Source organism: Colobus angolensis, unplaced genomic scaffold (assembly GCF_000951035.1).
Source record: "Colobus angolensis palliatus isolate OR3802 unplaced genomic scaffold, Cang.pa_1.0 Scaffold652, whole genome shotgun sequence".
Classification (NCBI taxonomy): domain Eukaryota; kingdom Metazoa; phylum Chordata; class Mammalia; order Primates; family Cercopithecidae; genus Colobus; species Colobus angolensis.
Genome location: NW_012120177.1, coordinates 760,176 through 774,756, shown reverse-complemented (window position 1 = coordinate 774,756; position 14,581 = coordinate 760,176). Strand labels below are relative to the sequence as shown.

Sequence of the window (14,581 nt, the reverse complement as noted above, 5' to 3'; positions counted from 1 at the left end):
AGAAATAGTACCACACATCTACAGTCATCTGATCTTTGACAAACCTGAGAAAAACAAGAAATGGGGAAAGGATTCCCTATTTAATAAATGGTGCTGGGAAAATTGGCTAGCCATAAGTAGAAAGCTGAAACTGGATCCTTTCCTTACTCTTTATATAAAACCAAATGCTTTTAACAGCACCCAAGTCACCTCTTGAATGTTTTGCTGCTTAGAAATTGTGTCTGCCAGATATCCTAAGTCATTTCCCTCAAGTTCAAAGTTCCACAGACCTCTAGGGCAGGGGTAAAATGTAGCCAGTCTCTTTGCTAAAACACAGTAAGAGTCATCTTTACTCCAGTTCCCAACTAGTTCCTCATCTTCACCTGAGACCACCTCAGCCTGGATGTCATTGTCCATATTATCAGCATTTTGTTCAAAGTCATTCAACAAGTCTCTAGGAAGTTCCAAACGTTTCCACATTTTCTTATCTTCTTCTGAGCTTTCCAAACTGTTCCAACCTCTACCTGTTACCCAGTTCCAAAGTCGCTTTCACATATCAGGTATCTTTACAGCAGCACCACACTCTATACCACCACACTCTATACACTCAGTACCAATTTACTGTGTAGGTCCATTTTCATGCTGCTGATAAAGAATACCCAAGACTGGGTAATTTATAAAGGAAAGAAGTTTAATTGACTCACAGTTCCACATGGTTGGGGAGGCATCACAACTGTGGGTGGAAGACAAAGGAAAAACAAAGGGATGTCTTACATGGCAGCGAGCAAAGAGAGAGAATGAGAACCAAGTGAAAGGGGTTTCCTGTTGTAAAACCATCAGATCTCATGAGACTTATTCACTATCATGAAAACAGTATGGAGGAAACTACCCCCAATTATTCAATTATCTCCCACCGGCTCCCTCCCACAACACATGGGAATTATGGGAGCTACAATTTAAGATGAGATTTGTGGGGGAACACAGCCAAACCATGTCATACCCTCTACAGCCAGGAGTATTTGGTCCATGGCTAAAGGATAGATAATAGCTAACTCATATAAGTTTAAGGTATTACAGTGATTCTTTTTCTAATTATGAGGAAGCAAAAATGAATTACTTAAACACATGAACATTTTCTTCCTCGTAAAGAAAACCTTGTTTGCACATATATATACTCAAATAAAAACGTGCTGGAGGCAATATGAAAATAACCATACTGAATTTCTTGCCTGTTGGGAAGGAACTGTTAACTCATTGCACTGGAACTATTTTTTTGTAATTATAATTCAGTAAATTATTTTCATTGACTTAATATTGTAACCTCAATGCCATAAGCTATAGTAAGTAGCACATGTAAGAGAAATGTTGCCTCAGCTCTTAACTATAGATTTTAAGTTGGACAATTCAAATGGGAAATCTCGGTGGCACTATAGAGTGTTTTTAAAAATTACATTTGGAAAGTTGGGTTACGTTTTAAAATAAGGGCATAGTCTCAGTGCTGATGGACCACACATTCCATGGTTTGCTAAGAGAGCAAGTTACATCTTCAATTTTATAACCATAATTTACAAAATCCAAGCCACTGCCTTGGGGTACTTTTTGATAAAATATTGACTTTAAAGAAGTATAAGTTCACCTCGTTGGTAAATACATCATGTTGTAAAAACTGTGAGGTTCATTTTCTTTGTATTGCTGTACAATTTTATATTTTGCAAATATCTCTTATAATTCTTTTAATGTGTCTATGGTATTTTTCCCATTTTTATTTATTACACGTGTTGGTGAGTTTTTCCTTTTTTCTCTATGAAATTATCGGATTGTTTTATTGTTCTCTTTTTGTTTATAGTGCCTTCACTGGTCTTTTTATTTTTAGTAATTCAGTTCTCCTTTGAGCTGCTTCCAGCACAATCTGCATTAACGTGATAGTTCTAGTTTTCTTCTCTTTTCAATATATTTCCTGTGCTCTGCTAGGTCTCATTCCCCTGAGCCCTTGTTCTTGATAATTTCAGGAGCTTTTTTCTGTTAATAGTGGCACCATTTTTCTGATGAGTGTTCCCCATCTGCTGTTTAAAGTTCTCTATTCCTGCTTTTGCTGCTGATGGTATAATACTTCCTTCTCCTCCCTTTGCTCTTTTTTTTTTATCTCTTCCTTCCTCTTCTTCTTCACCTTTTTCCTCTTCCCCTCCATCTTCTCCATCATCTCTTTGTTCTCCTCCTCCTTGTACTCTTCCTTCTGCCCCTTCTCTTCCTCCTGTCTTTTCTTCTTCACTTTGTTATTATTATTTACCATCTTTGAGTGAAATGTATTCTTTTCAGGCCAACTATTTGCATATTTGTACCACAGGGCAATCAGAGCAGTAGTATTCCAAGCTATCTAGAATTGTCCTTGGCTTATTATGAGGGTCCTATGAAGTGGTGTGTGAGTGTGAGTGTGTGTGTGTGTGTGTGTGTGTGTGTGTGCGTGCCTTGACTTTTTCCTTACTTTTGTAGGGCCTCTTGCAATTCAATGTCTATTCTCTACCTAGCCTCTTGGCATCTTGCCTCATTCGTCTTTGATATTTACAGCATTTGGCAGCCCTTTCTCATATAGTTTTGATTTGAGATTACAGATTTTCACTTGGATGTGATTGCATTTCTTTTTCTTACCCTCCTCATTTTGAGGTGATAATTTCTGAAAGAGCTAAAACTTTACTATGCTATCTTAAATCGAACATCACAATGCCTTTCTCATATGTTATATTTGTGTCTTCCTCCTCTGGGAAAGAAGAATGTACATTGCTGTGCTTTGTTCAACCTGATCCTTCTGTTGCTTTCCCAAACATTTCCTTTTTCTTTCTGGGAAGACTCACTTGAGATATTACCTAAATGTCTTTGGAAGCTCTTTCATTGACAGGTGCCATCTTCTCTGTGAACTTCCAATACAGATGGAGCCCTTGTTTCTTTTGACTGGTTTGCTACTTACATATAGCTACCCCCAAATGTATAGCAACACACATGAATGGAAGTTTTGAACTCACTCATGTAAAGTATAGGACTCATGTTTCTTGATTGTCAGGTGGTTCTATGATAAGCAATGACGTTAGACCACACTCTGCCATCTGCCTGGCTTCCAAAGTGCTTGTCTACATCAAGCCACTAAACCGGGGAAAGCATGGAGAAGTAGGCATAAGAGATGTTGTAGGCCTGAACTGCTGAACTGTGGTAGAAATGCATCCCTTCTCTTCTTCTGTTATTGAGCACTAACTGGCAGTGATTCTAGGCAATGGAGTCTAGCTGTGTAGATAGGAAATGGAGGAGGAGAAGAATAGGGGTTTGGTGAACAGCTACTTGCCTAATTGCTCTCTTTAGTTTGTCTGTCATAAATGTCTGAGTGACCAAAGGAACTTGAGTGTTTCTAACCAAATTAGTCTTCTCATTTATTCAACAGATATTCATTATCTTCCTTCTGCATGCCAACTACATGACTTTATCAGTTGGAGTTATCTTAACCCCTACTGCAGGAATGATATTTAGTTTTCTGAGCTGTCCTGGAGGAAAAAAATGAGTGATTTTTAAAAATCCTTTGTGTAAATAGAGAAGTTTGCCCTCTTTTGAAAATGTTGACCTCTTCAATAAAGAGGAAAGTGTATGAATAATTTTAAGCTATAGCTATAGAGTCATACAGTATGGTGTTATCACTCAAGTTGGATTCATCAGTAGAAGTTTATTCCTCCATATTATTATCAGCACTGATTTTTTTCCAATTCATAAGTATATCTGCTTTCCAAAGGGAATTCAATTACCTCTGTTTTAAAAATAAGCTTTTATTAGTTGAGTCTACATAGCTCAATTAAATACAAAGCATGTAAATTATGTGTATATTTGGGTATGGACAAGTTCATGGAATTAGAGTTATTTAGTATCAGGTGATTGTTCAGTAATGAAATCCAAATTGATGTTTATACTTTAATAGTCAAATGGAGAGTGTTCACACCCTCCCCATTAAAATGTACTGACAGAACAATTTGTATCCCTGCTACCTGGGAATAAAAAGGGTTTTATTTGTTTTAGCTGAACTATCCCACCAAACCATCTACATCACTAGAATTTATGTTATAAATACACTTGCTTTTCTACGTCTCACCTAGGTAGAAATCACTCAGGAGGAAATCATTTTTATCATGCCACTTGAGAGAGTAGTTTTCAGTAGAGCGTACTTAAATAAAGAAGCCATTTGTCCCTTGGGGTGTCGATATAGGAAGAGGGTGCAGAAGGAACTGAGCCACTTAGGGACTATTCCTGAAACCCTTGGATGTCCCCAGCTCCCATTGTGACCCCACTGTTGAACTTCCTTAGACACACACTCCTTTTCCGTCCTTTCAGTTAATGCTGCATTGAGCCAACATGTGTTCTCTTTGGTAGCATGCCTTAGAAGGAAGAATCATCCAGTTTTGAACCAGGCCTGGTTTCAGGTTGTTAATATCCTTTATTTGCTATTAAATTAATTTTTTGACAGTACTTATTACAATCAGAATGTATTAGGTGAACAAATTCACTAAAAGTTTCTTGAATCTTGACCTTAAATATTAGAGCCACCTGTTGGGAAACAACAGTTTGTTTTATTTATTTACATGCATTTTTCTCTTTCATCCTTATAACCCTATGAGGTAGAGATTACTATCCCACATTTAACAAGTGATAAAAACTGAAATGCATGGAAAGAAAATAACTTACCTATGATCTATCTCACATCTAGTAGGTGAAAGAGATTCAAGCACAAGTCAGTAGCTATTATCTGAGCCAGTAAAATGAATTAGCACAGCTTCACTACTATGAGAAGGGTGACATATGTTTTTTTTCCTTTCCTCTGGGGGTATGACAAGTATTAAGCCTCAGGCCCAAGTTTTTAGAAAACATCTCCATCATTATTTAGACTTTTCATAGTACTTACTTATGGTGACACTTTTTGGTAAGATTGAGAATATATTGGTCAGACAATTATGTTTTGTTGTTGTCTAACTTCATAGACAAAGCAATTATTTATTCTGACTCTTTTTGGTCCACTTTTCATTATAGACTGACCTCTGAGGTTAAGAACCCAGAAGCACTTGCTCCAAGTGTGTGTGACTTTCAGTAGCACTAGGGGGATCAATCTGAATCAGTCCAGTTTGAATTTTAGTTTCAAACACTGCCCACATCTGGAAGGAGTTCACTAGCTAGACAAAGACCACAGGCTGACCCAGGATGACTTAGGAAAACAGAGAAATTCTGCCTGCGGTGCTGGCTGCAGGCCACAAGACATATTTCCTGTTGCCTTATTTTCCATGGAGGTCACAGTACTGCCCAATGAGGCTTTCTTTACAGCAGCATGAGCTTTGTAGTTGGATGGGACTATTGGATCCCAGAGGGCTTCAGCCTTTTCTTGTCTTTTATGTAGAGAAGAAGTCTCCATAAAGACTTATTATATAATGTAATTGTAATAATTAAAATAAAGACCAGTGGCCTCTGTGGCGGCGAAAGTCTCTAAATGAAATCTAGGTGACCCAGTCTACCGTTCCTTAATTTACTATGACCTTTTATTTTTCCAGGGTGACAGAGAAGCAGAACTGGGGCTGCCTTTTTCTCCTCTGTGCGACCGAAAGTCCACTATGGTTGCTCAGTCACAAGTAGGTATGTGTTTGCCAGCTCTTTGGTTAGAAGGAAGCACCAAAGCAGGAAGCCTGTAGAAGTAAGCACAGATGCTCTGAGCAGTTCTTTGGCTGGGAAACTGGCTCCATTCCGCCATGTTGTGCTCATGGCTCTGCCTGATTGGATTCTGGAACCACTCTGTCCATTCTTCTCCCTGGAATGTGGCTGTTCATGGGAGAATTGGACAATGATACTCTTGGTGTCTCTGTCATTCCCTGTCAAGAGAAAGAGGGAGTCCCAACTCTCCAAGGAGATAACAAATGTCATTGGCAGGAAGCCCATTCTACTCCATCCCTCCATTCTGCATGTAGCACTGTAAGCTGCCAAGGCATTTCTACTCACTGATGCTTCTTCTAGCCCCATTTTCAGGACAGCCCCATTTCCTGGTTGAATCTACTTCCATGAATGGATCTTTCAAAATGTGTTCTTCCTTCTTTCCTGTCTTCCTTCCTTCCTTTCTTTTCTTTAAAGCACTTTTTTTTTAGGTAAGGATAACTTTTGAGTTGCTGATAACCATAATATATGCATTTAAAAAATCTTCATCTATGGGAGAGGGCACCAGTGCCCTATCTGAATTAAACGTTGTCAGTGATCTCCACCTTTGAAGAGTCTGAAATCATTTAAGAAAATTCAATAAGAATTAGGGATTTTTCTACTTTTGTTTTGAGTGCTTATGCTTTTTTAATAATATATATTGAGTCTTCATATATTGGGCACTGCTAGACATGGTAATAGATGTTATAGGAACAAAGACAAATTACACATGGTACCTGCTGTCAAACACATTAAACCAGTATTGTGTGATGGGCAAAATGTTACAAAAACAAAAATCTATTAGAATGTTATAATGCTAAGGTAGACTTTTGTACATAGTACAATAAAGTACACAACAAAGTGTGTGAACCATTAGGTTTATTAAGGGGTAATATTTGAGTTGAGTCCCAACAAGTGTGTAGGCATTGTTTGGGCAAATGGTGATCTGTGTTGGAGGTGAGCTAGGGGTGGGTAGAAGGTCATTCCAGGCAGAGAATGTAGCATATACAAAGCAGGGAAACTTAAAACTGCCTGGTATGGTCAGCAAATTCTAAACATTTCCATATGGCAAGAACATTGGGTAGGGAGTAGGATGTAGTGAGGGACGTATCAAGCCCAGATTTTATGTAGTGTTAATAATAGCATGTGTTTATACTTTCTTGTGGGAAATGAGGGCATATCTAAAGAATTTTAAGTGAGGTTAAAAATATATAAATTTATGTTTTAGCCTGTGGGCTTAATCTGGCCCACCACCTGTTCTTGTAAATAAAGTTTTATTACAACACAGCTAAGTGCATTCATTTACATATTGTCTATGATTGCTTTTGCACTTCAGCGGCAGAGTTAAGTGGTTTTGATAGAGATGATATGGCCCGCAAAGTCTAAAATAACTATCTGGTCCTTTACAGATAAAGTTTGCCAACCCTGTTTTTAGAAGATTTCTTTGCCAGTAGCATGGAGGATTAATTGGAGGATTTTCAGTAAGATTAGAGGCAAAGAAACCAGTTGGGTGCCTCCTACAGGATTACAAAGAAGAGATGATGAATATCAGAACTAAGGTAGTAACAGAGCCTCTCCAGAAGAGAGGTGGCACATAAGGTGTCAAGGATTTGACTGAATGCAAAGCTGAGATAAAGGCAGAACTCTAGATTAAGTGGTTGGACCATGGTCCCATTTACAAAGGTTGTGGGGAAGCTTATGAGTTAGTTCTGGTTTGGACATGTTGAGCTTAATTTGTCAGGAAAAAAAAGGCAAAAGTGGTGTCATCAAATACTTTAGTTTCAGCTTAAAACTATGCTATAATTAATCGTAATACACAATACATACTACACATACACAATTACAACACTATATTAACCATAATACACATTTGGCTATCACTGTTTCCTTATCAGTCAGGACACTATTGGTATTTGATTGAGACAGTTCTTGTTTTGTCAATTACATTGTAGGACTCTTAACATCCTTTATGCTCAGCATTAATGCCAGCTTTACCTCTACCTGGGCCATTGTGAAAACTAAATATGCATTCATACATTTCCAGATATGACCTTCAAAGGAGAGTGGGCAACATTTCCTCTGGCTGATATTTAGTTTCCTTCCAGTTTTCATGTGGCTGTGCAGGGAATTACCACCGTCCCCACTAGCTTCAGCTCCTAGTTTTTCTCCTGATTGTCACAGAATATTTGGGTGTCTGAGCTGTTAGGATAATCTCTGTAGCCCAACTTCAACCATCTCTCTAGCACGGTGATCTCACAAAGGTATAGTTCTAGGTCTGAGCCCTCTTTCACTTTCCAATTCTGTTTCTTCCAACTCTGTTTGCCCCCTCCCATCTAGATGCGCCTCCTGTACCTCAAAGTCAGCAAATATGAACCAGAGCCCATTGTCATTTCTTCGCCACATTCTCTTTCCATTTTCTGTTTTCCCTGCTTTGTTGTTGGAGTGTCTTTGGCAGATCCCATACAGAGACAGTACCACCTCCTGCTGTGCAGGTATCTGTGCCTGCTTTGCATTTCCACTTTATAGTGGCACTGGTTCCAGCCTTCTTTATCTTTTTTTTTTTTTTTGAGCAATTGTAATAGCTTCTAAATGATTTTCTCATCCCTCTCCCTTCCTGCTTTCTTCATTATTATCTTGCCAGATTAACTTTCCAAAGAACATTTAAAAATTCTTATGACAATGCTGCTCAAACGTCTCCAGGAGCCTCCCGTGTCCACCTAAGTCCCAACCCCCTATCTGAACACTTAGAAGCCTCCTTTCCTAGAGCTGTCAATAACTAACCTTCCCAAGCTTTCCTTCCACAAATCCAAAAGAATCCCTACTCCCTAGTCAGTCCCCAGATGCATCTTACACCCTCCCATCTCTGTCATTTGGCTTTTTCCATTCCCACTGCCCAGAGTGAATAGCCACATCTTCCTCTCCACCCATTCTTAAGGGCTCAGCTCAAATGTCACAACTTCAGGCAGGTCGTATTGTTCAGTCTTAGTCTTTTACACAGTTCCTATCACAGTGCTAGTTCTGTAGTGGGTGTTGAGTATTTCACAGGTACTTTATTGAACTGTATCCTGAAAAGTCATAGGAAGTTATGTAGGAGAAATGAAACTGACATGTAATATTCAAATCAAGGAATATATAAAGTGAATAAGATCAACCCATTCTCTTGTAATCTGATCTGGAGCTTCTAGATCAGTTTCTTCTGGAAAGTATGGAAAAGCCCAAGGTAATATGTGGTTCCTCTGAAGCATTGCTGTTTCTCTTCAGGTTTCATTGATTTCATTGTGGAACCCACCTTCACTGTGCTTACGGACATGACCGAGAAGATTGTGAGTCCATTAATCGATGAAACCTCTCAAACTGGTGGGACAGGACAGAGACGTTCGAGGTCAGTGGGGAAGCCTGAGGGCTGGGGGTGAGGTTGGCCTGTCCATGAGGATAGAATTCTTCTTTTGCTGGGGATGGGGATGGTATGTCATAATGACATTTGCCTTAGCTCCTTCTCATAAAAAGTTGTCTGCCTCTTTCCTTTTCTCAGAGGAGTTGAAATTGTATTATCCGTACTCTCCAAGCTAAACTGTAAGAGGTGACCAAGGTCTAAATCATGACCAGCAGGAACCTGGTGCTGCCCCTCTAGCACCCCATTTGCTGCATGTTTACCTGCTGTGCCCAGACAATCCTTGCTCATGTAATACTCCACAAAGACAGTATCACTCCTGGAGAGTACTTACAAAGAAATGAAACTGACATTCATTTCAGGTTTGTACAAAGAATGAAGTGGAGAAAAAGAATCGAAAGCTTGAAATCACCTTCTACCACCACATCATTATATCAAGGGTAGATCAGTAAAGAGTACAGGCTCTAGAGTCAGAATGCCAGAGTTAAAAACTCCTGATCTCATCACTTACTAGCTGTGCAATCGCAGGCAAATTGTCTCACTTCCCCCATCTGAGAAAATGTGGATTATAATACTCAGAGGTGGCTGGGAAGATTAAATAAGATATTCAATCTATGTTAAACCTTACAACAGGGTCTAGAACAGAGGAAGTGCTAGCTACAATAAAGTCTTTATTAGATATACTACTACTATTACTACTACTATTAATCTCCTTGTTCATGTAAAACATTGGGCTTTGTCATAAAGGAGGAAGAAGAGAAATGGAATGAATAGGAAAAGGAGAAACAAAGAGCAGGAAAAGGAGTAAAGAAAGACAAGTGTTAGGACAGGGGGACCCCAGGCATGCTCCAGATGGATAGACCCTCTTAAGTTTGCTAACAAGGAGGACAGAGCCCCTGGCAGAGTCCACATGGCCCCACAGCTCTTCAGGCAGTGATTGAAATATATTCTGCTTTTCTAGTCCATCATGAATTTGTGTTCCTACCAGTCACTGCTTTGACCACTTGGTAGCAGTAGTTACTTCTTTGAGATTTTCCAGAAAGATGATACTTTCTAACATTTACAAAGTTACCCATAAGGTCTTTTGCATGACCTAGTCTCTCACTATCTCCATGCTGTCCGCATTTCCATCTTCTTCCAGCGATTTAAGGAAATCATCACTTCCCCTGGACTTTGGTATACTGGGATCAGAAAGACCCTTGCAGGGGAATGGTAGAGCTGGAAAGAAAGAGGAGCAAGTTGCTAGGTAACTTGGAAAAGCGGTCAGTGTGGAAGCAGATGGGTGAACTGCAGAATTAAGTGGATGTCCCAGTTCAAATTAGTCAGTTTCAGAGAACAGAGCAGAGAAAATTCACATGAGGGGGTTCTGGTTATTGGGAAAAGAGAAGAGGCCAAATAGCAAAGAAGAAATATGAAGAATATAGAGACTCTTGAGACTGCAATGTTGATATTTTTCCTGCTGAAAATTCAGAATTTTCCACCTGTCATATGTGGAAAATAGAATAATTATAAACCTCAGGACCCAGAAATTTTACAGCAATAACTCGATGAGTGCTAACCACTCCTCCCCTGGGCTAGTTCCTTGGCAGACATTTTCCAAACACTAACTCTCCTCTTTGGTATGATTTTTTTGTTTTCCAGTTTGAATAGCATCAGCTCATCAGATGCCAAGCGATCAGGTGTCAAGAGCTCTGGTTCGGAGGGAAGTGCCCCAATCAACAGTTCTGTCATTCCCATTGACTATAAGAGCTTTAAAGCTACTTGGACCGAGGTGGTGCACATCAATCGGGAGAGATGGAGGGCCAAGGTACCCAAAGGTAACATGCCACAGACCTGTCCAAGCCAATTCAGCACCCAGTTGTAAAACAAGGTTGTCTCCCCTAAGTTATGTGTGTTACAAATAAAGCACAGTTGCTCAGGATGCAGATTCAAATTGCTGAATGTTAGAATCTACCATCTTTTGATCTTCATAATATCTACCAATCAACACATGATAAAATGCAGCAGACCTGCAAGCCTCCTGACATGATGCCCTTTATGCTGTGGCACTAAACTCCTTTTTCTGGTATGAAGACTCTACAGGAGATGGGTGTTATTATTTCTTGATTTCTGCTAAACCATCTTGTCGTTTTCACTTGATGTCATGTGGCACAACTGTGAGGCTTTTATTTCTTCTTTCACCTAAGTAAAGACCTGCTAATAGCCACCTTGCCTTGGCCATTATGTTGTGATATAAGGAGCTTTAATTTTCTTACATGCATTTCTATATTCCTTTCATATTCTCAGTTTCCCTTCACTCATTGCTCAAACCATATATCTGATCTTCTAAGATGATGGTAAATTGTTGGTAAACAGAAATTCCCTGAAGTAGACATCATCAAAACTGAAAATTGTGGCCTTTGGGACTATCAGCAGAAAAAGGTGGAAATTTGTATGATCTGGGAAGCTTAAATTCCTTTGTTCATGTGTGCATTTGTGACTCCTGAGCATGACCTCCATGATGGGTACATTCTACATGATCATATTAGGGAGAGAGGCCCTCGTGCACAGGTAGCACAAACCTGATAAGGGGTCTGACACTGTGATGCCTGATTCAAGGTAAGGACAAATACATAGGTGGCTCTGGGAGCCCAGTGAGGGAACTGGGCTTCCTGGAGGTGAGCCTTCAACAAGAGTCAGTTTTTGCTAACATCTATTGCATGCCTACTGTGTGCCAGTCTGTGCCGAGTACCCAGGGTACTGAGATGAGTAACAGACATCCTTGCCCTCAAAGCTCACAGTCTTGTGGCAGGGGAGGGAAAGAGACATTACTATATAGTTTCACTCAAAGGAAGAATGGAAGTTCAGTCAAAGCCCTGAAGTTGCCACCAGCACCACCAGCCTAAGCCCTAGGCCCTCACATCAGACAAAAACACATCATCCCCTCCCCAAACACAACATCTCACATTTTTACCCTCCCAGTGTCAGTATACTGGGTGAGAAGGGTAGGGACAGTGGGTAAGAACATGTTCTAGCAGTGTTGGTTCCTGTATATCAGGGTGGGAGCTGGGGGTTCCTTTTCTAGTGTAGGAAAGAAGCAGCCTCACTGTTGGAGTTATTCAAAGGCTTGTCCACAAAATTCTGTCCAATTTTGTGATTTGTCCATAAAATTCCATTCAAGTGGCTGCTCTTTTCAGGTGAGGCAAAGGGTTTATATTTATGACACTTTTAGGGCATAATTGAACCCTTATCATTTCAGAACAGATGTTGCACCCTGAACTGTGGAGAGAGCCAACACCTCTTCCATATTTTAAGTGCACCCTCTCCTAGTCCATTCAAATGCTTTAAACATTCGAATCCTCCCTGTTGGCAGGTATTGCAAACAGCGATGGCAGCTACTGCATCATCTGCAAAGAAACACTCTCTTATAATCAATTACACTCATTACACTTGAAAATTCAATTTCTGACAACATGCAATTTAAAGAGGTACTTCAAAATAATTTGTTTGCAATTATCTGGCTTACTAAAATTACCTTCAGAAACTAATCACCTGGGGAAGCATTTGACAGTTTCAGGAGAAAACTGGCCCTCTAAAAAGAACAGATAAATAAACAGCTAATAATTTTTAAATGCATTAGGTATGGGGATAGAGATACTGTATGTTTGAACTATTTTGGAAGCACAAAGAATTTGTCTGTAGCCCTGCTTGGGCGTTTGGGAAGGCATCATGTGGCAGGACTTCTGGGATTAAGACCTGAATGAGGTTGTATTTAGAAATGGGAACAAGAAGAAAGGGCTTGGGCAAAGGCACAGAGCCTGGTGTTATGGATATTTTGTGGGAGAATAATTTGGTTGTCAGGGCACATTTCAATTAGCAGGGAAGGGGAGAGAGAATGGAGTCTTGACTTGTAAGGGTTTTTGTTGTTGTTGTTGTTGTTGGCAAATTCAGATAGGTTCTTTGAGGCTCACTTTGGGGATGATAATGTACATCACAGAATTGAGGTGAATAGAAATAATGCCTATAAACCACTGAGAAAAAGGAGTCTGCAAGGTTGGTACCTAAGTAGTAGCTGTTATTTATGCAAATTGGAAAAGAAGATTAGAGATTTGAATACAAAGTTAAGGTGGTGGTGAAAATACCAACTTATAACTAATATTTTATAACATTCTTAGCAGCTCAGTAATGCTGTTGACTGGTTGACTGGTGCTAATAAGAAATCTAGTTTGCATCTGTTTTCTGTTGGTGGTGGCTGTTTTGTTTGTTGCTCTTTTTTTCCACATGACCCTGATTTCAAGAAAGGCTGTCCTCCATGGGGCACTTGAACATGTATTGTTAATAAATGCACTGAAAATGGGTCTTGGTTTTGTTAACCAACCTGATTTACAAAACTAGGTAGGCAAGAACTGATAATTATTAGGAAAGATTAAATAAATATTTTTATAGCCCTTAGAGTTAAAAATCACTATTCCCAACCAAAGATGTATGGACATAACAATTTTCAAGTCTGATCAATATTGATTAATTTCCATTCAGTATTTAGTACTTTTTTTTAACACTTATTTTCTGGTGTAACACTAATGTGTTTAGGTTACAAATGCTGAAATATAAAATACATATATAAAAAAATGAAAATTACTCATTACTTCTCTAGACACATAAAACTATTATTAAAATTCTGATGTAATTCTTTTTAATTTGCTTTTCTGTAAATATGTATAAGTAAAAATACTGCCCATAAATTGGGATCATCATATAATATTATCTTGTATTTGGCCTTTCTCTTTCTATTTTGAGTATTTTATTCTGATACTGAATATTGTGATTTATAATATATAAAGAATTATTCATTTACATATTTTTCTCATTTTTTAGTTTTTAATGTTGATTGAAGTTTTCTGTCAGCTGGAGCACTTCTTTGACTAAAATTTTCAGGAAGCAGGAACACCTTCTAAGTTCTTAAATGTCTAGAAGCACCTTTCTTTTGTTCTTGTATAGAACTGAGATTTGAACTAGTCAAAATTCATATAGTATTTTGGGTTTTCTGATCAGTTTCTCTCTCTTTTCTATGTTTTTTTCTCTCTCCTTCTCTGGTTGTAGGCATTTCAGAAAATTATATCAAGGGATAATCAGCCCAATATGATTTTTAACTGAGACCCTATAGTATCATTATTCAGGAAGACAAATAAAGAAATCAGTGTATTTCTCCAAAACTGCAGACATGCATTGTGGGGTAGAACCGGCTCTCCGCTGGGAGGAAGCAAATGTATGGATCTTGAGGGCTCTGCTCCGCCTTAACTCTAACTGCTTACTCTTGGTTGTTTTTATCACAAGTCCCAACACCACAGACAGTCTGACGTGGGAAGCCAAAGGAAACAGAATTGAACCGCACATCTCTTGCTTTCGACTAGTCAAGAGGCCTAGCAGATGCTAAATCTAAGACCTGAAAAGCGAATTCTCTATATACATCCTGTGATTGGAACCTATGAGCATGTACAAAATAGCTGTTCTCAACTCCTTTTTAATGTATAC

At 39.0% G+C, this 14,581-nt stretch overlaps 1 protein-coding gene across 1 annotated transcript in view; it reads left to right on the top strand.

Annotated features, from left to right (window-relative positions):
* The window catches only part of PDE1C (phosphodiesterase 1C, calmodulin-dependent 70kDa), a 93,192-nt gene that overhangs the window by 5,461 nt on the left and 73,150 nt on the right, over nt 1–14,581 (top strand). The window contains exons 3-5 of the mRNA XM_011925696.1: nt 5,547–5,628; nt 8,941–9,061; nt 10,712–10,887. Of these exons, the coding sequence (XP_011781086.1) occupies nt 5,547–5,628; nt 8,941–9,061; nt 10,712–10,887 (379 nt within the window). The remainder of the gene's footprint in view (nt 1–5,546; nt 5,629–8,940; nt 9,062–10,711; nt 10,888–14,581) is intronic.